This window comes from Vidua chalybeata, chromosome 1 (genome assembly GCF_026979565.1).
Source record: "Vidua chalybeata isolate OUT-0048 chromosome 1, bVidCha1 merged haplotype, whole genome shotgun sequence".
NCBI lineage: Eukaryota > Metazoa > Chordata > Aves > Passeriformes > Viduidae > Vidua > Vidua chalybeata.
The window spans coordinates 28,908,733-28,932,104 of NC_071530.1; the positions used below are offsets into that span (position 1 = coordinate 28,908,733).

Sequence of the window (23,372 nt, forward strand, 5' to 3'; positions counted from 1 at the left end):
TTGGGTATCACTTAACAATAAAGCAGAATTACTGACAATAATTGAAGCAACTCCAAAAGCAGTGTAATAAATAAAGCATACTTAGAAATATTTTTCATACATTACTGAATAAAATCCCCTGGAAATGAAATCTTCAAGTATAGATGATAGAAACTAAATGCATTTTTTCCCTACAATAGTCGATCTTATATAAAGATGTTTCCTTTGTGACAGCAATCCCTCGCCTTTAAAGGGAAAGAACATTATGCAATATCTCTTGTGGCATGTAAGCACCTCTGTTTGCGGTCTCAGAGTTTGTCAGCACCAAGGGAAATCTTTATTGCCTGGTACCTGCACCACTTCAATGTAGTTCTTGTTCAAGTAATGAGAAAAAATCGTGACATGAAATCCAAGGGAAACTTTACGTCTTGTGTAACAACTCCTCCTGTCACCACTACCACATGAATCTTTACTTAGCTCTGTTTCAACGTCAGTGTTAGGAAGGAATGTCAACTGAGTAAAGCAGGCAACCTTACAGTAAAACCATCCGTATATAAAAAGTTCAGGGTTGATTTTTTTCCTTTGAGCATAAGGAAAGATGTTCGTAGCACAGCATTACTTTCAATATCATAGTGTTTCTGATCTGCAGGACAGAAGAGGGTAAATTCATCCCTGGAGCATCACTATGGAGCACTCTGAACTTAACTTTGGATTTTCTGTTAGACTAGTTGGTAGTAAAACACATATTACAAGTAATTTCCTCATCAAAATCAAGGTAAGATTCTTATTCCTGGTATATAAATCTATATTTCAGACAGTCTGGTGGGGAAATTTTAAAATATGACCTTAATTACATTTCCCAGTAGAGCTGCTGTGTTAATTCAGGACAACACACCCATGTATTTATACAGATGGCTCTGGTGACCAGATCTGCCATGTAAAATCTCTACAGGGAAGCTGAGGAAAGGCAGAACTCCTAGGATATGTGCTCGTCTGCCAGTTTCACACTTTGAAATCCTTGGCAAACTCTGATTTATACACCGCCAACTGTTTTCCTATCTGATTAGGCAGTTTTCTACTCCAGTAAGCATGTAAAATGGATATAGCTGAATTTCCACACTGAGGAGTGAAAAAACAATATTTATAGTTTAGAAATAAAACAAGTAAGAGGAATCAGGCCTGTTGGGATCATACAGAGTTTCATAGAGGGTGAATTTCTGATAAATCTGCATTGTAGGAATGGGACGTGAAAGCTTAGTTTTAATGGACAGTCTGCTTTAGGGCATATTTATATAATAAACATGCAGACTTAAAAAATGTGTCTATAATAAATTATCTTGATGGCAGGCTGTTGTCACTTTCCATTGTTTTACACCTCAACCAGGAGGTAAGGTTTCAATCAAATTGGCATCTTACATGAATATTTAAGTTAACGGTTTCAACAAGTGGACGCAAACTTTTTGGGTTTTTTATAGGTCAAATAAAACCTTGTGGGAAAGGTGAGCACATATAGGAAATTTCAATCAATTTTTCCACTAGAAATGAAAAAAATTTACAGTAACTGATTGGTTTAATTGCAGCATTACAAATAGCAGAGCATGGAGCAAGTCACACTTTCAGTCATATATCAAGTTAAGCATTTTAAACAAACTCCAGGAGAAAAATCACTATACAATTTCAGTATTTTTCAGCAGCCTGACAAATACATTCTGGCAATTGCAGGAAAAAACTCCAAAAGTTATAAATCAGTATGCCAGCCCTGAAATAAACTAAAATATAGCCAAATGAGGCTCTTCATCTTCTTTTCCAAACAGATCAAAAATAGTCAGCAGCCTATACTTTGTGATTTTAACAAAGAAGGGTCTTTCAAATTTTCTGTTGTCTTTGAAGCTATAACTAATTTAAATAGATTCTCAATGAGTAGAAGCCATGAGAAAAAAGCATTATGTGTAATATTTTAAGATGGAAAAAGAGGGAGCTTTTAAACAAAGAACAGCATCTCAAACATTATTAATGTGGTATCCTTTCATTATTACATTAAATTTATTTGGTAAATGAGTTGTTTAGATTCTTTTTCCAGGATTCAGAATGTACTGAATTGTGCTGCATGTTTAAGTAGCTTACTTCACTTTAATCTTGATAATTCTCCAGGGACATAATAGAAAGAAGTGACCTAAATAAAATTCTTTAAGTACAATCTTTAGGGTTTCTGCAGGCAGATTAGCAATAGTCAGGCCCACTGCTGCTGAAGTAAACATTTCACAGCTGTTGCTTGCAAGAAGTCTTTGGTGCATGGAACAGAAGCCAACACTCAAACTCTAGGACTCAACTATTAGGATCCAAATTGCAATTACTAATTATGTTCTTGTCCCATAAACTTTTTATTTCTGGCCCACTAGTGACCCAGCTTCAACAGGGATAGGGGAGGATTCTTCTGTCTGGATTGCTGCCCATCAAATGCAAACCACCAACATAACCCTATTATCGTGGAGCAGCCACTTTTGAAAGCAAAAGATCATGGCTCCTGTGCTGCATGTCAAATTCAGAGTTATTGGGTGCACAGCGTAGTTAAAATAGGAGTTCACACACAGTTAAAACAGGAGGCACATCCTGACACTACTAAAGTGGAACACTGGCATTCTGAATCATCACTGAGCTTTTAGGTGCCAAGGAAGGAACTCCAAACTTCATCCTGCTATGTTTTTCCTGATTATACTGTGCTCAAGCACAGCCTACGCTTAGCAGGACAGGAACAGTGTGCTCTCTTATGAATGTTTTATTTTCTCTCTTTTTGTTATTCTTTTTATTTAAAACAAAAAGCAGGGTTGTATGCCTTACATGTCTAGAAAGACAATACTTTTCTCCCCTCATGGGGCAAGTGAAACATAGAAAACTGGAACATATTTTAGAGTTATTGCAAGTATTTTGTGTTTAATGATAGTGTTGTCAGCTTTGCCTTTTTCTGTGCTCTGGCAAGTGCAATGATGACTTTGATCCTACAGGTTGGTCAGAAAATCTAATAAGCCATTTTGGCAGACAGGCTGGATTGAAGCAATGACATCTCTTTGTTTCTTGGAATCATGCTTAAATTTTAATGTCTGTATTGCATAAATAGCCTATCTGGACCTACAAAGTCACTGTCTGCATTAAAGAAAGTATGTTTATCTTCCTGGTGTATTTTGAATTTGTTCTATTTCTTTCCAGAGTAAGCATGTGATTTGAGAGTTTACAGCTGACAAATAATGAATTTATCAGTGATAAAAGTATCAGCTATCAGGAGTGGGGCAAGAACTTTCTTTTGTAAACCAGAGTTTCATTCTTTATGCAAATCAACAATTAATTCTTTTCCTCAATCTTTGTTACAGTAAGAAAGTACGCAATAGGCTGTGGATGATGTCACCTGTTTCTAGGAATTCCAGTTAAATCATCATGTCATTGAATGTTCCCTGACACAATCTTGAACATCAGACTAGGAGAATGGCTGTAATCACCTCTAATTACCTTCATCCCTTTGATCACTTTTAGCAAAAGTCTTCTGAATAGCAAGTTTCTGATTCCTTGTAATCTGACAGGGACAGATGTGTGTGTTTCTAATTTAAATGAAAGGGAACATCAGACAGAGCGGTGTCTATTTTTGGCTAATATGGCCAAATTAAAGGAAAGAAATTCATTATTTCATTAAATTAAGCAATCTACTAGAATGAAAAAATAAAGATTTTCTTGGCATATGGTATTTGAATTCAAAGTGACCTTCTAGAACCAAATTCAAGAGATATTGCAGTTTCACAATTCTACTCAATACATTGGATTATTACTGATTTTACCTTTTACAGATTATACTTTTTAGGTCAAGAAAAAATCAACAAAAAAACCCTCAACAAACATAAACCAAAACACTAGCAACAAAACAAAAGCAAAATGACATCTCTCATCCTGGCCAGAAAATCAGATCAGTCCACCAAACTCTATTTCCAATGTGACCCACTCAATACCACCTGTATGCCATGATTTTGCAAACACTTTCATGAGTTAAATTTGACTCATATCTTACTAACCTTATAGAAAATATTCACAGTCCAGTAATCTAATAATGAATAAATATATACACTTTGTAAATATATAACAATATAAATAATAAATATATGAATTATAAACAATAAATATATGACTTTGTAAACCAGGCCCAGAGATAGTTTCCCTCCCAAAAAAGCATCTCTTTTTATCTGCAAACTATTCAATACTTTCGCTCTTTATCAAAATCTTCCTTCAACTCCACAAATCAACCACAAAAATAAAACTATCTTCTTTCCAATACAAACAGTAAAACATGTAAGAGTCAAATAAGTTTTGTAATAGTCAAACCAGTTTTGTTAAAATGCTTTTTAAAGTCAAAGTCTTATTTCTTGATAAAATTTACTTTTCTGTTTTGAGAAATGGATTAAAAACCTACTGCGAGTACTTGAAATAGATTAAATAGACTTTGTAGCATTTTATTTTGAAACCCTGAAATCCCTTCTTGCTTATTTAAATGAGACAACAGCACACAATGCAGAGAAAATACGTCCGAGAAAATAGGTCCAAGAAAATTGAAAAATAAAATTTGCAAAGAAATAAACCAATCTCAATTGTTAGGACCTGGATAACTGAGTATTTTGTCTATTGTTTCATACTGTCACTTATTTATCACAGTGTCCTAATTATGATTCTTTCATCCAATTCTTTCACCATCCAATGGATTTTTGTCTCAAACAGACTCTGCTTGAAGAGACAAATACTTCCTCTAGAGTTTCAAGAATAGCTTTTGCTATTGATATGATGGTAATCACAGGTGTACTGCTACTTAGAAGAACTTATGTATACTTTTTATCTATTTTCCTTAATTTTACCTGGTTCCTCAATCTGCTTGCTTAATTTCCTTATTGGAAAATAAAGTCAAACAAAACAGGTTTTTTTTCCTGAATCTGGCCATCTTCCTAGGTATGATATGATTGATGCAAGAATTTAAGGACTGGGCGACAAGAGCTCACCAGAACTCAGGGAACCCAGATGGGCTGTGCAGGGCATGAAAGCAGGAAGAATTCCCAATTTCTCTCTTCCAAAGCTTTTCATTAAAGAAAACTGAGCAGAAGCCAAAGGTAAAAAAAGACAGACAAAAACTCAGACCAGTACACAATATGTGTGCATAAGTGAAAAATATCCTTTTGACAAATAACATACACTTCCTCAGCAAGTTTCAGTTTTACTAATGGGTGTATTCTGATAAAACCAATTATATTTTTCCCTATATCTGTAGCAATTTTATGCCTCTCTTTCCAGTCTGCATAAGGTCTTGCTAAAATTATTCCCTTTCCTCACCTGTTTTCACCCATGTTACACGGTTAATAGTTGTGGCTCACCTTTTTCTGCTCCCAGAGCTGGATGAGGTAGAAAGACTTAAACAAGGTGAAAAGAGATGCCTTAAAAATCTGACTTTCGTGAGTATGCTAAAGGGCAGATCATATTCTTTCCTTAAATTAGAAAATTAAACAGAAACCAATACATGTCAAAGATCAAATAGGCAAGGAATAATCTGCTGCTGCAATTACTACCATCAGGGACTGGATCAGTTGATACTTTCTAAATATAGTTTGACATCTCATAAAAATTACAGCTAAACCAACAGAAACTAATTTCTGTTTTTCACAGGTGTCTCTATCAGGTTATAAACACACCTAACTTATTGGTTGTAATAAATGCATAATGGAAGGATATAGTTTAATATAAGCCATAGACCTTCTGAATCACCTGTGAAAATAAACTGAAATGGAGTATTTCTGTCTGTCAGTAAAACAGTCCTGAAACATTCTGTGGCTTTTGAAAAATTAGTTTTTTAGTGCCCTTTGACTAAAGTTTTTTTTTACTTCCCTTATGATCTAGATGAGAATGATCTGTCACGTCACAGAAGCATTTCTCCCAGAGTATTTAAGAGGAGACCTGAGCCATTCAATTGACCTGAACAGTACTGGATAGAACAAAAAAAATTCTTTTTCTTGATTTATTGAGATCACAGAAATATCAAATCATTTAGATTTGAAAAGAACTTTAAGATCATCAACTCCAGTAGTTAACCCATCACTGTCAAATGTTTTCCTCAGGAGTCTTTTTGGGTTATCTTTTTTTTTTCTTCATTTTTCATTTAAATAAATTACTAGGAATTTATTTCAATGCTTTGGTGCTACTTAGAGATTTATTTTAAATCCTTGACAAAATCCTGATATAATTTCAGATTGTCATGTACATGGTGCAATATTCATAGAATCATTAAGGTTGTAAAAGACCTACAAGACCATCAACTCTTACCTTTGACTAAACACCACCACATCACTTAAGAATAGCACTAAGTGTCATGTCCAGTCATTTCTTGAACACTTCCAGGGATGGTGACTCCACCACTTCCGTGGAAGCCTGTTCCAATGCTTAACCAAACTTTCAATTAATAAATTTTTCATGATGTTCGACCTGAATATCCTCCAGCACATTTCCCCTGGTTCTGCCACTGGTTGCCCTGGAGAAGAAAACGGCTCCCACGTGGCTGCAGTCTGCTTTCAGGCACTTGTAGAGAGTGCTAAGGCCCCCCCCGAGCCTCCTCTTCTCCAGATTAAACACCCCCAGCTCCCTCAGTCGCTCTCGTAAGACTTGTGCACCAGACCCTTCCCCAGCTCCACTGCCTTTCTCTGGACATGCTCCAGCACCAGCACCTCAATGTCTTGTGGTGAGGGACCCAGAACTGGACACAGGATTCAAGGTGTGGCCTCACCAATGCTGAGTACAGGGGGCAATCCGTGCCCTGGTCCTTCTGGCCACACTATTGCTGATCCAGGCCAGGATGCCATTAGCCTTCTTGGCCACCTGGGCATACACACTGGCTCAGGTTCAGCTGCTGTCAAGCAGCACCCCCATATTTTTCTCTGCTTGGCTGCTTTCCAGCCACTCTTCCCCCGCCTGCAGCCCTTCTTGGGGTGGTTGTAATCAAAATGCAAGACCTGGCACTCAACTTCGAATCTCATATCTCTGGTCTTGGCCCATTGATCCAGGATGCAGTGAAAAAAAAAATAGTTGAACACAAATGCATTACATAAGTTTCAAAGTTTTATTTTCACTCTAGCATACACAACTTTATTAATTTCAGGCATGCCTTTCCTGTATCAATAGCCCATTCTAATAATAAACAATAGTAAAAAAAATCCAGCACCACAATAATAGTATAACTTTTGTATAAGATTTATAGAGCTTAAAATGCTCTACTATTCCATATAAAATGACAAAAACGAATGCATATCAAGCATGTAGGAAATACAGAAGTCTAAATGAGGTAGAACAAATGTGTACTTTTGATCTTTATGATACTGTAGTCACAAGAATATATGAGTCACTTGAGTTAAAATAAAATAGACCATGTCTGATCTGCTGGTAATAAAGCTGGACAAAAACTGACATAACAAATAATGAGACAGGTCAAAGTTATAACACAGGAAACATCTCTTAATATTGTTTAAAACAACACTGGACACATGTAAAATTTAAGTATAGGAAAATACCAGGGATTGTATTTGGCTATAAGCATTTGCTCTAGGCTGAAACATGGCACAAAAAGTTTCAACACAGCATGATCACTCTTTTGTAATTACTGAATTTAAATTACACTCAAAACAAAACATCTTCCCTCAGAAACTTTTTCATGTACTTAAATTCTTTCCTATTACTTAAATACACCTTTTTTTCTTCTATAAACCAAACAATTCTGCATGTACTTTCCTTTTCAGTCCTGTGGTAAAAAACCAAACAAACCTCCATCTGTTAAGGAAAAGAGATTTTTTCCCCCTCTATCTGACTATCTAGTATATTCTCTTTATTTTTCTTAAAAAGAAAGACGTGCAATCAAAAGTTGTGAAGTGACAATTTCCAAACATCTTTGACTAGTCAATGTGGGGCCAAACTGTATCAGGAAATTGACACTGATCAAAAGCAATAGAAATCTGGGGAAAAAAAAATTATCAACTGCTCCTTCATTTTAGAAGCAAACTATTGCATTACTATAACATTTCATTGGCAGAATGGAAATAATGACATGTGTCTCCCCTAGACCCCTAATGACATGTAACAGCACCCTTAGAATGGGCTCCCAGGAGACACCAGAGCTGCTGGGGGATGATGAGTTTCTGCTCTCAGAGCAAGGGCTAGCAGCACTTACTGAGACAGGATGCTGTTTGCTATAGAACCCCAGGCTACAGCCCTGAACAAACTCTGTATGTTAGTAAACTGACAGCAACAGAGACTTGAAGAAAGGATTTTCATACTAATAAAATCTTTATAAGATAATTAGGATCATTAAAATTCAGAAAAGGACTGTTAGGGGAAAAAAAAGAGCAGCAATATCTTTAAACAGTTAAATTGTGATAGCTGTTGCAAAGCAAACCCAATATAATGGTGAAGCATCATATTAATTTCACCAAAAACATAGGGTAATATGAGCCTGAATGGCTGATACCATTTCCCTTCCTTTCCTTACTTTTTTCTGTCAATGCCTTGCCCTTGAGAGCAGGAAATCTGCTAATACATGGTGTAACCCTATTTCTATTTCAACATAATTTTTGACCTTAAAGCATGACTCCAACATATTTCAACTGATTTCAGCTGTGCTATAAAATCAACAATATCAACATTAAGAATAACTTCCCTTGTAAGCAAAGTTCTATGAGTGGATCAATTGGATTAATACAAAAGATCCATTGTTTTTCTACCAGCACAATAATTTAATAGTAAGGAGTGCTTATCTTTTCATTGAGACTGAAATTCATTCTTGTTTAGACTAGTGTCAAAACTTGGCACATTGCACATATGCTATAGAAATTCCTTTTAAGCCCTATGAAGGATTAAGCACTTTAGAGGGATGTAGGCAATTCATAAGCCTCTGAAATTCACTTTAGAAACTTTAGCCATGTACTGTGGCACCAGTGCTGAGATTCACTGAGTTACTGCTACACAGCAGAATGTTAGAAACCTCTCAGCCAGGGAAGAGATGGCTTCAAACACTAGAGAAGATATAGATGAGGCATTTCATAATTTTTTTAGTGGCAAAACACTAAAACAAATTTGTAGAACCTAAAGCATGGTCAAAGAAACTTTGCTACCATATGACGCCTATTGTTCATTTGGTATAGTTTCAAAGAGTGCTTGAATATTTTCAAAATATTTTTAAAAGCTTAAATGTGTATTGTTTCAGTTCATGCCACTTCTGGTGATATGTGTGACATTTTATCTAAGCCTTTCCTATTCATGTGGTGTTTTAGATCATCAGACATATGTTAATGATTTTAGAAATGTGTCCAACAGAAACAAAACATCAACAATCAAAGTTTGCTATTGGTCCACCAAAACTATCTTATTTTTAATTTTTTAATTATTTTTAATGAAACACACAGGAAAAAAATAAAAGAAAAATCTGCAATTTAAACAACATAATCACATAAAATATCAGATCAAGAGAATAAAATTCCTTTCCCGAAGAACTGTCCTATATATTGCATCATGAAATTAGAGAGGAAAAGGCATCTGCCTGGGCAGTTTAAACAAAGGAGTAAGTGTCACAGAAATAATTAGCCCACAACCCACCTGGGGCTACTGAGAAATATGCTACTGACTTATAACATAAAGTACCTTTAAATATCTCTATTATAATGCAAGGAAGAAGGCAAAGGCCATGGAACTACCTGAGAAGTGTGGGAAACACCCTGCTAATTACAGTGTGTCATTAGCCATGTATGTATGTAAACTAGATATGGTCTATGGGCTCACAAAACAGAAATGAAGTGGTGTAATCATAAACAAATAGCCATCAGACAATCACAGAGCATTCTTCATCTGATAATTACTTGCATTAAGAAAGAAACAATATCTAACTTCAGTTGCAACTCTAAATGATCTTTAAGAAGCACTGACTTTTGGGTATTTTTCCCTAAAATATTTATCCTAGGAATGAAATCAGTTTCAGTATCTGGCAAAAATGTTTAATAAGCTGCAAGATAGGAAAATACAGTATTAAAATAGCAAAAATTTTGATTCCTTACAGTTACTTTTTTTTTCTAAATCTAATTGGGACCAACTGGCCTCATTGTTTCTTATAAACTTAGCAATATATATTCAGAAAAAGGAATAAAAATGAACAGATGTTTCTCCTTAAAGAAGTCAGACAAAGATTTTTCTTACACAATAAATCAGCTGCTAGTGGATTTCCAAGACACTGCTCCAGGCTAACTGTTTAGGTATGGCTTAAAAACCTGGTTTACCTCTGTATGTATCCAAAACTGGTAAAGCAGATTAAACTGTAAATGAACAGCAAACACTGAAGGGGGAATGAAAAGAGCCATGGGCAAGTTGAACATCTGAAAAATGAGAAAGAAAACATACATTAGATATATAATTCTAAACTCATGATGCTATAATGAAGTACTACGAGGAGCTCAAAGCACTGCACAATATACTTGCTTCTAATACATCCGTAATGCAGACATTACATAGCATACATAGATAGTGATTATTATGTAACTACTTGATGTGCTATAGCAAATGAGACATAAATTGATCTAAAAGTGATTTCCCACAAACCAAACTGAGCAAGTAGAAAATCCAACATGAGAATTCATAAATTCGGGTATCAGATGTTTATGCTGTGTACTATATGGAGCAGACAGCAACACAGGGTTGCCATATAGGGAAGAATTATCACAGATTAAGCAAGGTGCAAATTTGTAACACTACAGGTTTTCCATCCAAACTCCCTACATAAGCACCATGAGGGTAAGGCAGCTTACTTTGCTTTCAAAGTTAATTGTAATTCTCATCTTAACTTTCTCATGGCATCTCCCATAAAGTCCCAATATATTGCTGAGTCCTAAAAACATGCTAGCATGAAAAAAAGTATCAGAAAACTGATTACTTGGGAAATCCTGGTATCTTAGATACACATGAAGTCTTAGGAATTTCACAATTAATTACTTAACTGGCTGAGCAACAGAATAAAACTTCTAAGACCTTCATATGTTAAAAGTCAGTCTGCTTTCTTCAGAAAAAGGAAGATCTTGAAAGATCTTATCTTTCTATTTTCCCTTTTACCTGACATTTTGTTATATCACCTGCAATGAAAAGTTAATACTTCTCTAAAATACAGAGATTTTTCCTAAGCTAAATGGTAGCAGAGGTATCTTCAAAACTTTAAATCTCTTTAGCACTCAGGGAATATCTGTTTAGCCAACAAGAGCTTCCTGTGAAGCACAGGAAAATTAGAAAAATATATTTCCGAATTACCGTTATCCTTTTCACAAAAAATCAAGTCTTTTAACATCCAAGAAGGCAGTCCAATAGCCTCCTGGACCAGGAATTCCTTTAGTGTAGGTCTGGACATAGCATGTAAAACCAGTATTCTCTCAGTCTTAGTCAACAGGGCTGCCCAATAGATTAGAACACTGAGGCTGTGAAACAACTGCACTTCCACCCCAGTGATGTGACTGATGCTCTCAAAAAAGTCACCACAGACACATCTCATGTAACAAACCAATGGAGGACTAGGCCTTTGCAATATCACCTTAGTGTGCTGGCTTCAACACCAGACAATGTCTGAAACACTAGGACAAAACCCTGAAGCCATTGCAGGATCACCTGGCAGGGCTGCGACAGCTGGGATTTCAAAACCTACATTTAAAGGCTTCATGGATCACAGATGCCCCACAAATTACCTATGGGGTGTTTCTGTTTCTCTCTTAGAAGCTGCTTTCTAAGAAGTAAAGGAATTAAAAGGTAATAGAGGGGGACTAAGTTTCTGTCTAATGGCATGATAACAGCAGGATTTAAAAAAAAAAAAAAAAGGAATGGAGAGGAAATTGATTAAAAAAAAAAACCAAAAAACCAAACCAGATGGTTTTCAGATTATTCATGGAAGTGGTTACAGGATTGAAAGCAGAGTTAAAAAATTATATGCTTTTTCCCTAAAAGTATCAGAAGCAATTTGGTGGTATTTACAGATGACTCAAAGAGGAAAGAAGGATCATCTTCATATTTATTTCCTAACTTACTTTTCACAAGAGTATTAGGATTTCCCTGCTAAGTGGTGGGATAAAGGAAATTTTATATAAATCTACAGGTAAATTTGAAACTGTCAAAGGAGAATGCATTACTAACTGCCTCACATTTTCTTGCAGTGTAAGCTTTATTTTTGCACAGAAATGATTTTAAAGATCATTTACAGAACTTATAGGGAGAAATGAAAATTTCTCTCATACCAAGATTTGACTTTTCCTATTTGTGGTTCCACTGAAACAAGAAGAGCAATCTCAGGAAAAAAAAAAACAAAAAAAAACATTAAACAGTTCTTTAGTGGAAATGCCAATTCACCAAATCAAAAATGTCATGGCAATGTACCAGCTTTAACAAATTTGTAGAGGAAAAGCTTTCCTGGCTCCAGAATGGAATTTCTGGTCAAAACGACAAGAAAACTTTTATCGCATTGACAGATCTTTTGTCACTTGTGAATTCAGCAGCAGAGATTGGGAAAGTGCTACAGTAGCTGATGGGGAAAGCACCCACAGCAGGGGTACAGAGACATTTGCATCTGGGGCTGCCACACTGCAGCTGTTGGCCTTCATGCCAAAGGCATTGCCCCTTTGGAACGTCCATTGCCCACTCTTCCATGTGGGCATCTCTTCCTTTCTCCCTCCCATTTGTAAGTAAATGGTTATAACCCCTTTCACTACAGAAAGGGAGTGCATTGAAACTCCTGAGGTTCAGCAGGAGCACTGAGTTTCCATGCTGGGTCTCTGGGGCCACCTGCTGATGCAGCTGCAGAGGATCTGCGGGGCATGGGGGGCTGCAGGACAGCTGCTGACAGCAAGTTCGTGTGGGCAGGAACTCCTGTGGGGACTCTGCAGCAGTTAAAGGCAAGGATAAAATTAAAAAAAAAAAAATCAAAAAAGCCAACCCATTTTTTACAGATCCCAGACCTGGCAGACTCCTCAGTAGATGAGAAGTGACTGACTGCAGTCACTTCCGTGCAGAAAGCAGGGAGCAGAAAACTGTGCTCCCTGTTCCATTTCCAGACTTGTATGTAGATGTTTCCACTGCTTTTATACCAAGACATAGTTCAACATTTTATCTAAATGTACTATCTAAAGAGATCCAATTATTGTGGATTTAATATTTGCAATTAAGCTTCACCCTTAGAGGAAAGTTGAGAATGGTACTCAAAGCATTAAATCATAGCTTTTCAAAGTGCATGTGCAAATCTCTCACAACTGCACTTTGACTGTTTCGTCACTTAATATATTCATTTACATAGTATTATCTTGCTTTAGCTTGCTGTCTTCTTTTAAAAATTAATATACTCTTTTTTTTGACATCTTTTTCCCACTAAATGGGCCTCAACAGTATCTCTCAGTCTACACAGCAGATTTGCTTCTCCATGGCCCCTCCAGTGGAGAAACAGAAACACCATGTATGCAAACATGAAGCACTATAGATTCGGTTCCAAAATCATGAGTACATCTCACACCATTGATTGTCAAGTATGTTTTTCTATTCTCTTTCATTTCACATATTTTCAGTCATAGATTAACATGCTGATTTATTTATCTTACAATGTTTAACTTAAATACAACAGGGCTGGCAGCAGAACAGTCACATAATCCCACGCCATCCACCATAAGCTTCTTAAAAATTGGATGTCAAACTCATTGAACAGTATAGTACACATTCAACAAGATCAGATCACTCTGAGATTAACTAAGGCAGATCCATCCATGGTTCTGGACAAAACTGTCAGTCCAAAAAATAGCGGTTCTGCAAGAATTGTAATCATGCACAATAAGGCGTTGCAGAAAGAAAACTGGTGCATGTCTGAAAAGTTCAGGGAGAAAGCAAAACAGTATTTACATTAACCATATGTTTTGGCTAATATCAAATACTTGGTGAAAAAAACCTGGCACACAAAAGTACCATGTATTCCTAGATTCATTTCCCTTTGCACAAAGCATATGGATTTTAAATGCACGTGTATTGTTTTCCAAGTGATACCAGTGTGGTCCTGAGGATGGTCTTTGGAATCCCAGGTGGCCAGACATCTTGGTCTTCCAAGTATTTTATGCTCTCTGAGGTATCATCCTCAAAATCATGGCATCAGACAAAGTTCTCATATGCACACCCATATGTACACACAGGCTTTTTGTCTTTTTTGAATTATTGTTTTTGTTAAGTATTTGCACATATGGTCCCAATGGGTAAATGGGCAAAGGTTAAATCTTTAACACAGCAGTATTTACAGAGGAAGCAGGGTTGTCACAGACATCCCTTCCGCTATTGTTCATTACAGTAATTTAAATTCTAGGCAATCTTGCTAACATCAGATGATTATTTTCTTAATTAACAAACAACAATAATTTATATAGACAACATCAAGAAAAAGATCTAAGAAATAGTACTGCTTCATGATTTTTAGAAGAAAATTTCCCTGGAACATAGCACTTTAACTAATTTAATGTCATGAACTTAAAACAGTTACGAACTAGAGACTAAGTCCATGTTCAGCTACAAAAGCATAAATCCACTTTACCAAAGTTAATGGAGTTATACTGGATTTGCACAGGTGAGCATACTCTCTTGACTTTGAGTCATTCACTCACAGGCTGGATAGAGAGATTGCCAAAGGACTGTGGGTTTCCTTCACCACCCATATTATATCTCATAGGAGAATATATATAATTATGTAATTATATATATGTATTTATATATGTAAATGCATTTAATATCCCTTTTGAACTCTAATTCTGAAAATTACATTTTGAAGTTATTAATTTTGAATAACACAACCAGACAAACTACAATCGGACTGAAAAAAGCAGTCAAAAGAGAACATGAGGACTCAACTTAGGAAATCAGCAGTTACCCTGAGTGCAGAACTAAACCCTAAATATTATGTTACATTTATGAATGCATTTGGAAATATACTTTTTAAAATCAGTATATGAATACTGAATATGAATATGTACACAGCTCATCATTTCAAATTAATTTTATCTGAAATAAAGCTATGTAACATACTGCTCTTACCTACAAGGGTACTGATATGACATGAATGAGCAGAGACTAATAAATCCATCTGCATGTCCAAAGCAAATTTTAATGACGATTTCTCTCCCTGCTCCTTTTAGCTAGACAGACATATTCTGAAATAGTTGAATTATACTCTGCTTTTTTTCTGTATTCATGTATGAATAACTGAATGAAAATTCTCCACTCTACTCAAAAAGTTATGAACATATAAATTCGGGTTATATAGTTAGCCTTCTTTAACTTTTTTAGCTATTTTCATGTTTGCTGTACAACATTAGTGAATATATTTTAAAACTTATGATTATCAGATTCTTCAGTTTCATCTTCTGCGCCTTCAGTGTCAAACAACTTGGAAAAAAATGTGTTTTTCTTTGAAGGGAAATAAACACTATGTTTTAACTTTTACTGAACCTTGTTGATATTAACTTGTTTGTCAAATCCTGTGCAACTTACCCAGGAGGTGTATTTCTGCAGTACAGATTGTCTCAAGGCTGTGAATAAGTTGTAATCTTCTGAACTGTGGTGTACTTGGTGTGCAGCCCACAGTATATTAACCTCTGCAAAAGACAAAATTTCTGAGGTTTGTGCTAGAGAAACAACATTTGTTTCCCTAGGCCTTTTTTCTTAAGCTAGAAGCAACTAATCCCCCAATTTACACTTTGCTATTTTACATGAACATAAAATAATAAAACCTAAAATGCTCAAAGCTGAGTTTGTGTAGGCAAGGTTACATTGTGTCAGTGCACACAGTCAGTAAATTTCATGCTGAAGTAAGGTGAGTCTGTATCAGGAACTAAAATCATTCCTGGAAGAGCAGAAGGATGTGTGAGATGAGAATTAAACAGCCAGAAAGCCTCATCTGAGTTCTGGTAGCATGAGTCAGTAGGAGCTCTGTATGGGATTCAGAGGGACAAAGACTGAGGATGCTCTCATGTTTGCACTTGATATTTTTAAAGACTAGAAGGAGACACAAAATGTTCTAAAAATTGTATGCATCAAATTTAAACAACTTAACTGGTGTCAGCTTTTATGCTTACAGTTTTCTGGAATGTGTGAATCTTCAACCCACGTGTGCCACAAACCACAAAACACAGCCATTGCCTGCCCACTAGTGACAAATGGAAAAACAAACCAATGCTTGCTGGGAAGCCTTGACCCAGCCAAAGGAAAGCAGTGGCTCTATTGTTACAATTAAAAAAATAAAAAATAAAAAATAAAAAAAAAAATTGCTGGAATAAGGGCAAAATCAGTGTCAGCCATGTCCTCCAAAGTCATGACACTTCTAATGCACTGAAATGAAGAATAGTTTTAAATCCTGAATATATTTCAAGACATTTTCTCACTCAAATGCAGATATGGGTAGTCTGTCTGCAGTGTATCTGCTCAGTGTGAAGTGGGATGTTAAAACAAAAATATTCATGGCCGTCAGTTATAAGGATTACCTTAATTACAGAAAAAAGGAAAAAGCATGTGGTCAATATAGCCCAATAAAGCCTATTTATCATAATCCTTAATATATTAAGGTCTCATATATTTCAAGGGATGAAGTACACACAAAGCCTCAGCCGATTACAGAAATTAAAAGTTGACTGGCTGTCCGCCAGCTGCACACTCCCACTGCACTGACCTTGTTTCACCAGAGCCATTAGAGAAGTGCCTCTGGCAGATATTAGAATCACATTCAGAAAATGATTTTATAATGGCTGACTAAAGTCCTGTAATTATTTGCACCCAAGTTTACATCAAACAGTTTAGGTGATTAACATGTACTTCCAATATAAAGTAAGGCAAAAAAAAAAAAAATCCTCTTAATGAATCTGAAGGCACCTTTATCGTTTAGGGGACTAGATAGTCTTGTAACAGGAGGTAACAGTCTTGTACGCCAGCAACTGGGACTTTTAAATCTAATTAATTTTGACAATTTGGTAATTAACATCACAAAATAATTTTTAATTACCTCTAGGACCTTAAAAATACTTAAAATTGCATAAATGAATCTGTAATTTCAACTATCAAAAACACTTAACAGTGAGTCTAAGAATTTTTTCTTCTTTAAATGCATTTGTTCCTGAAGGAACAAGTGTTCACTATATCAATAATTAGTGATGTCTCTCAAAAAAAACCCCAAAAAAGCCCAACCAACCAAACTCATCTCAATGCATCTCTGCCTAATAAACACACTAGGAAATGAATTATTCAGGTGAGCTTCAATATTAAATAGTAATTTGTGTTTGAAATGTTTCTCAAGACCTCAACAGAAGCTAAATGAGTGAAAAAAGCATCTGAAAAGGTGGAGGTTAAAGACCTGTCTCCTTAGTTGTTTTAAAAGCATTTACTTCCTATCACAAACTGTGTGTAACACAAGCCTCCACTCAATGAAGTACAGCTGTGCAAACATGGTACAGTAACTGGATCTTTCTTCTTTCCCTCAGTCATTTTTCAGCATTATGGAAAGTTCAAGGAAGGGAATCTATGATGATTTTTACAGTCTACTTTCATTGTAGTTAAGGTTTTCAAAACGAATTACTAAAATGGCATTTTATTAGGATTCATTTTTCAGTTAAACTGCCTCTTACATTAACAATTATATGGAATAAGGTAACCAAATATTGGTAAAATGTTAGTTATTCAGATGTGCGAGCCAGCTTAAGTGATCTATCATTTAAAAATGCACCACAGGAATATTGGAGAGATAAACAAACAGTTCTTCCACAAGTTATTTAACTGCTACAGATATTTCTGACTTCTGTTATAGGTAAGTAAATTAAATCCTGCTCCTTAATCCTATTGTTGATGTCACCAATGGCACAGACTACATTAAATTCCGTTGAGAAATATGCAGACTCAATTGGAAAAAAAATTGTATTAAAATTAATCTGAAGAAACTGATAATCAAGAACTTCTTATCTGAAGCAGAAGAATAACATGAATGGGTGAAATAGATCACCCCAAAACTCAGTCTGTAAGCATTAGTATATTAAAAATATTACAACCATAATGCCAAAAAGCCATCTCTCAAATCTAAGAAACAGACCAAGCATTCTTCATGGAATAAAGCTGACTGCTGACCAACTGCCTGCAAGAGAAATGAAATTGTATGTGTCCACAGAAGACTTGTGGTTTCACTTTTTCATTTCTAATGATGATAACTTGAAAGAAAATGAAAAAAAAAATATTTGAATGAGGATAAAATTAGAAAAGACTCTCTCACACAGACTTTCTCATATGTACTGGTCTCATAGTGACCAATAGAGAAAGCAAGGTTGAGCCAATTCCAACACAGATTAAAAAAAAATTATGCAGAAAACAGGAAGTATTACTGCATTTTATAAAATTATCAAATCCTACTGTGAAGCCACAGGAAAAAAGTAGGCGATGGAATTGGAGAAGCCACTGGGACAGTGTTCTAATGGAATGTCTGATGTTTCATAATTCAAATGTGATTGTTAAATACAATTTAAGAAATAGATAACTTCAATACACTATACACAAACCCCCTATTTTTGATTGAGGAGAGTGAGCCTCCTGGAATCGTGGGGTAATTCAGGTAGGAGAGAATCACCAAAGGTCTCTAGTCCAACCTCCTGCTCACAGAAAGACTAGCTTTAAGTTCCTGAGACTCACCTGGGTCTCGGAAAACCTCTGAATCTGCTGCTATTATGAAGAACTACCTGTCAGTTAAGATAAAGGTAGCATTTCCTTTTCATGTAGTTGTGAGTAAAGTTATACAAGTTATAACCCAGGACAGCAAGGGCCTCCTTTCCTGTTGTGGCTTTCCCCAATTTCCTGTTAATGGATGGAGACATGATGAGGTATTCTCATCTGGGGAACAACAGGGCAACTGCATCTTGGTACTGGAGTACGAAGAATTGGTACTTGAATTAATTGGTACTTAAATTTTTGAATTTATTCCTATTATTATTATCATCACTACTGTCATTACCACCATCTACTGAATCAATTAATATTTTCATCCATCACCCAATTTGAAGAATCAGCATGTAATCCCAGCAGACAATAAATGAGGCCATGTAACTAGGTGATGAAGGAAAATTGGTGAAACTGCTGAATGAAGGACAGGTTATGTCCTTCAGTTTTCATTCTAGCTCTTTAAGTCTCTTTGACATCATCTCAGAATCAGACCTGCACTTGCTAAAATCAGTGGGCTCCAAGCAGCTGAGAACTTTGTATCCTACAACTTCAAAAGAAAATGAAGATTTGTCATTTAAGCATTAGTTCAACGTATAAATTCTGTTATTAGAAGAAAGAAAATGAGAAGCTGAGGTAACCAGCCTGGAGAAACATAGGCTTTGAGAGAACTTACTAGTAGCCTTGTAACAGCAATGAAGCTTTTTTCAGCAGTCCCATTTATCTTCTTTTTTGGGATTTTTCAAAATGAAGAAAGATTATTTATGTTATCCTTCTTTCGTACTTCTTCCTTCCTTCCTCCTCCTAATTAATTCATAAAATGTAATGTTTCACAGACTTTCAAAATCATATTGGTAAGGCAACCAATGATTTTACTTAGGCTTAATTTTTTTTTTATTTAAAAATAATCTTTCATTACTAATCAAGTTCCTTTCTATGAATCTCTAAGATTCAATGCCTGGGCCATATTTCATTGCTTCTAAAGTATTTCTTTTTTAGTAGTAGAAAAGGTTGATTGTGCACAAAAGATTCCTCTTGCAGAATACAAAATACAGAGGTGTCAAAATGAGATTTTTTTGTTGTTCATTTCAGCAATTTTAAGTGATTTCCATAGCCCAACACATTTTGGTTAAAAACAGGAAAAAACATGTATACCAATAAAAACCTATAGTAATTTTAAGGAGTGATTGAAATGAAAACAGCCATTTTATGAAATTCTCAGAATCAGTGAAATGATACAGATTTGATGACTCTTGAGTAAATAAAAAAGATTAGAAATGAATTTTTAATTAAAATATGCATACAAGCTTTACTAGACCTGGATCTTAAGTAATATGGAAAAAAATACAGATGAGTCATGTAAAGTTTCCATTCTCTCATAGTAAACACCTGCTGTAGCTAGGAGAACAGGTGAAAGTTTCCCTTCAGCACCTACTTAAATTTAAACAGAGCCTTCAGTTTTGCTATGCTAGCCATCTTTAAGAAGATGGCATGGTCCCAACTGACCCCAGTATGAAATCTGTTATTCCTAAAGCAGGTGTAACCCACAGGGCTTCAGAGGCTGGTACTCTGTGCTGCCTTCACCTACAAGCAATCAAAAAAGGATCATGTCCTGGGTTTACTTCTCTCTAGTCAAAATTAATAGAAACCCCAGGATGACTGAGGAAGGAAAAACAGCCTGGAAAGTAGAAATGTCAGTCACCCCTTTTCTATGCATTTCAATCCTACCTAAAAAGATAAAAGAGAGGAAAATACATAGCATTTAAATAATTTATCTGCTAAACTATTATCTTTTCTGATTCCCCCCCAAAAAACCCCAACTGATTACTCACTACCTTACTGCCTTCTTCTAACTGATGTGTTCATAGAATCACAGAAGCATAGACTGTGCTGAATTGGAAGGAACCCACAAGGATTATCAAGTCCAACTCCTGGCCCAGCACAGGACAGCACCAAGAATTACCCTAAATGTCTGAGAGCACTGCTGAAACACTTCTTGAACTCTGTCAGGTGCTGTGACCACTTTCCTGGGGAGCCTGTTCCACTGCCTGGTCACCCTCTGGGTGAAGAATCTTTTCCTGATGTCCTACGTAAACCTTCCCTGATGCAGCTTCATGACTGGTCACCAAAAAGTGATCAGTGTCTGCTTCTCCACTTTGCCTCACAAGGAAGTTGTAACTGCAATGAGGTCTCCACTCAGTCTCCTCTTCCCCAGACTGAATAGACCAAGTGACCCCAGCTACTCTTAATACGACTTCCCCTCAAGGCCCTTCACCATCTTCGTTGCTCTTCTCTGGATACTCTCTAACAGTTTAATGTCTTTTTTATGTTGTGGCACCCAAAACTGCTCCCAGCACTCGAAGTGAGGCTGCCCCAGCTCAGAGCAGAGGGAACAATCCCCTCCCCTGCCTGGCTGGCAATGCTGTCCCTGATGCCCCTCAGGACACACCTGGCTCTCCTGGCTGCCAGGGCACTGCTGGCTCATGTTCAACTCACCAGGACCCCCAGGTCCCTTTCCTTGGCCCTGCTCTCCAGCATCTCATTCCCCAGTCTGTCTGTACATCCAGGGTTGTTCTGGTCCAGGTACAGAATCCAGTACTTGTCTTTGTTAAACTTCCTGTAGCTGATGATCGCCCAGACCTTTAATTTGACAAGGTCTCTCTGCAGGGGCTCTGCTTTTAAGGGAGTCAACAGCTCTTGCCAATTTAGTGTGCTATTGATGCTTTTTAAGAATTTGAATAAATCTCTTCTCATGCACAGCTCTTTCACAGAAGCTTGTTCCCTCTTTGATTCTACACTTGCATTGGACGAGCAACCCCACAATACAGTACCACTTATATTTTGTTACTGGAAAGGACAATTACCAGATTTTTTTTTAATAACACTTGGCTAAAAAACTGTATTTTGGGACCTGTTTGAGATCCACCTCGCATAAAACCAGAATCTAACAGATTAGCTATCATCTCCACAACAGAAATAGGTATGAACTGTGTGGAACTCTCCTGTTCTGTCTGTTATGGTGTAGCCCCTATTTTGTGACTCTTCTGAGCCAATTTTGCTTTATGTTTTTTGTTTTAGTGTTCTTCAGGCAGAGTTGCAGGATAGCTGATTTGCCAAAAAGCTCTGCTTCCTGCTTATTAGAAATATAATTCTTATAGGAAAAATTCTTTCCTCGGTTACGTTAGTGTTACCACAGAACTGTGCGGGTTTAATGAGAACAGAACTAGATCCAAGGAATTTATCTGGAAGGCTCTGTTATATACCACACACTAGGAAGCATGTATACAGGGAAATGTACACTTTTTTTGTTTTGTTTGTTTTGTTTTTGTTTTTTTTTTTTTTAATAAGACACATTTTTCTAAAATTGCGGTCTTGGCTACAGTGAGTTTCAGCAGTTTGTATTCTCAAGATAATCACATTTGTAAATCAAAAGCCTGGCTGTAAGGAGACCTGAGTTCAAGTGGTGAATTAGACTTGATTTACTATAGATCTTCAAAGGATTTTCTTAACCTACCTCTTCTTCTCATTTTTCTTGAGAAGCACCTATCTGTGCATGTTCCTGACTCAGATTAGTTCTCAGCCTTTAGAAAGTAGGAGTTCCACCACTGTTTAAAATATTGGCCATTGCTCATCAAGTTGGTGTGTCAGCACAAGGAGAACAACTCAAAAGCGTCTTTTCAGCCTCAGTATTATCTAGTCCTCCTTTGTCATTTTGCAATGAAATACACATTGTGCTACCCTGGTAATGCCAAGATAGGCAATCATACAGTCTATCATACAAAGCCAGTATCAAAAGAAAATTATGCTACCAAGAGATACCTGTGGTTTATAAAATCACAATCCAGCAGTTTAATTAGTAAATTTCACTTGGTGTTCAGCATCTGATCCTTCTGGGATGTGAGATGTGCTCTTTCTGAGCTTTAGTCAGGATTGTCTCTGTTTTTCAGCCTTATTCTTATGTTACTCTATGTGGTCAGCAAACTATTTAGTGAGTGGGCTAACTTGTAATCAAGTAATACATGGTATACACTCCCATGGTTTGTAAGCCAAAAATTCGAGCAACCTTCTACAAAACCTGCCTCCAGAATATGTGCACAAGCCAAAACCTCCTGCTTGATCTGCTGCCATACCATTTGAAAACACAAATCTGCTCCCACACAAAAAAATTCCACAATACAATCTGCAAAACTTAAGATGCAGAATGGTCTGGGGAAACGTGGGAAGAATCAAGATAAGCCAAAGTATTACACATGCTACCCAGAATAAACAACAGGCCAGATCCTATCCCCTTCTAGCAAGAATCCAGGGGACTGTGAATTATACTCAGATACACTTCTGAATCTGTAAAATATTTAAGAGATCATGTGGTTAGGAAAGCAGAGGCTGGCCAGGTCAAAAATAATGGTCCTCTCAACCCATACGTGCCTTATGTTATTTCCCGGCATCCTCATAAGCATGGGACATCAATGGAAAGGCTAGAAAAAGCCACAGAGTACCCAAAGATTCAGCTTCTTGGAACCAGTAGGAGCAGTTCTCTTGGAAACTAAGCTGCATGAGTCAAACTTCATGCAGCATTGTTATATCCACATAAATCAGAGTAAGAATCTCAG

At 36.4% G+C, this 23,372-nt stretch overlaps 1 protein-coding gene across 2 annotated transcripts in view; it reads right to left on the minus strand.

Annotated features, from left to right (window-relative positions):
• The window catches only part of AGMO (alkylglycerol monooxygenase), a 192,908-nt gene that overhangs the window by 100,806 nt on the left and 68,730 nt on the right, over positions 1-23,372 (minus strand). For both annotated transcript variants that reach the window (XR_008434249.1, XM_053960739.1), the window contains exons 4-5: positions 15,568-15,671; positions 10,305-10,400 (exon numbers count right to left, since the gene is read on the minus strand). Coding sequence is in view for 1 of the 2 variants with exons in the window: in XM_053960739.1 (XP_053816714.1) it covers positions 10,305-10,400; positions 15,568-15,671 (200 nt within the window). In the remaining variant the exon portion in view is untranslated. The remainder of the gene's footprint in view (positions 1-10,304; positions 10,401-15,567; positions 15,672-23,372) is intronic.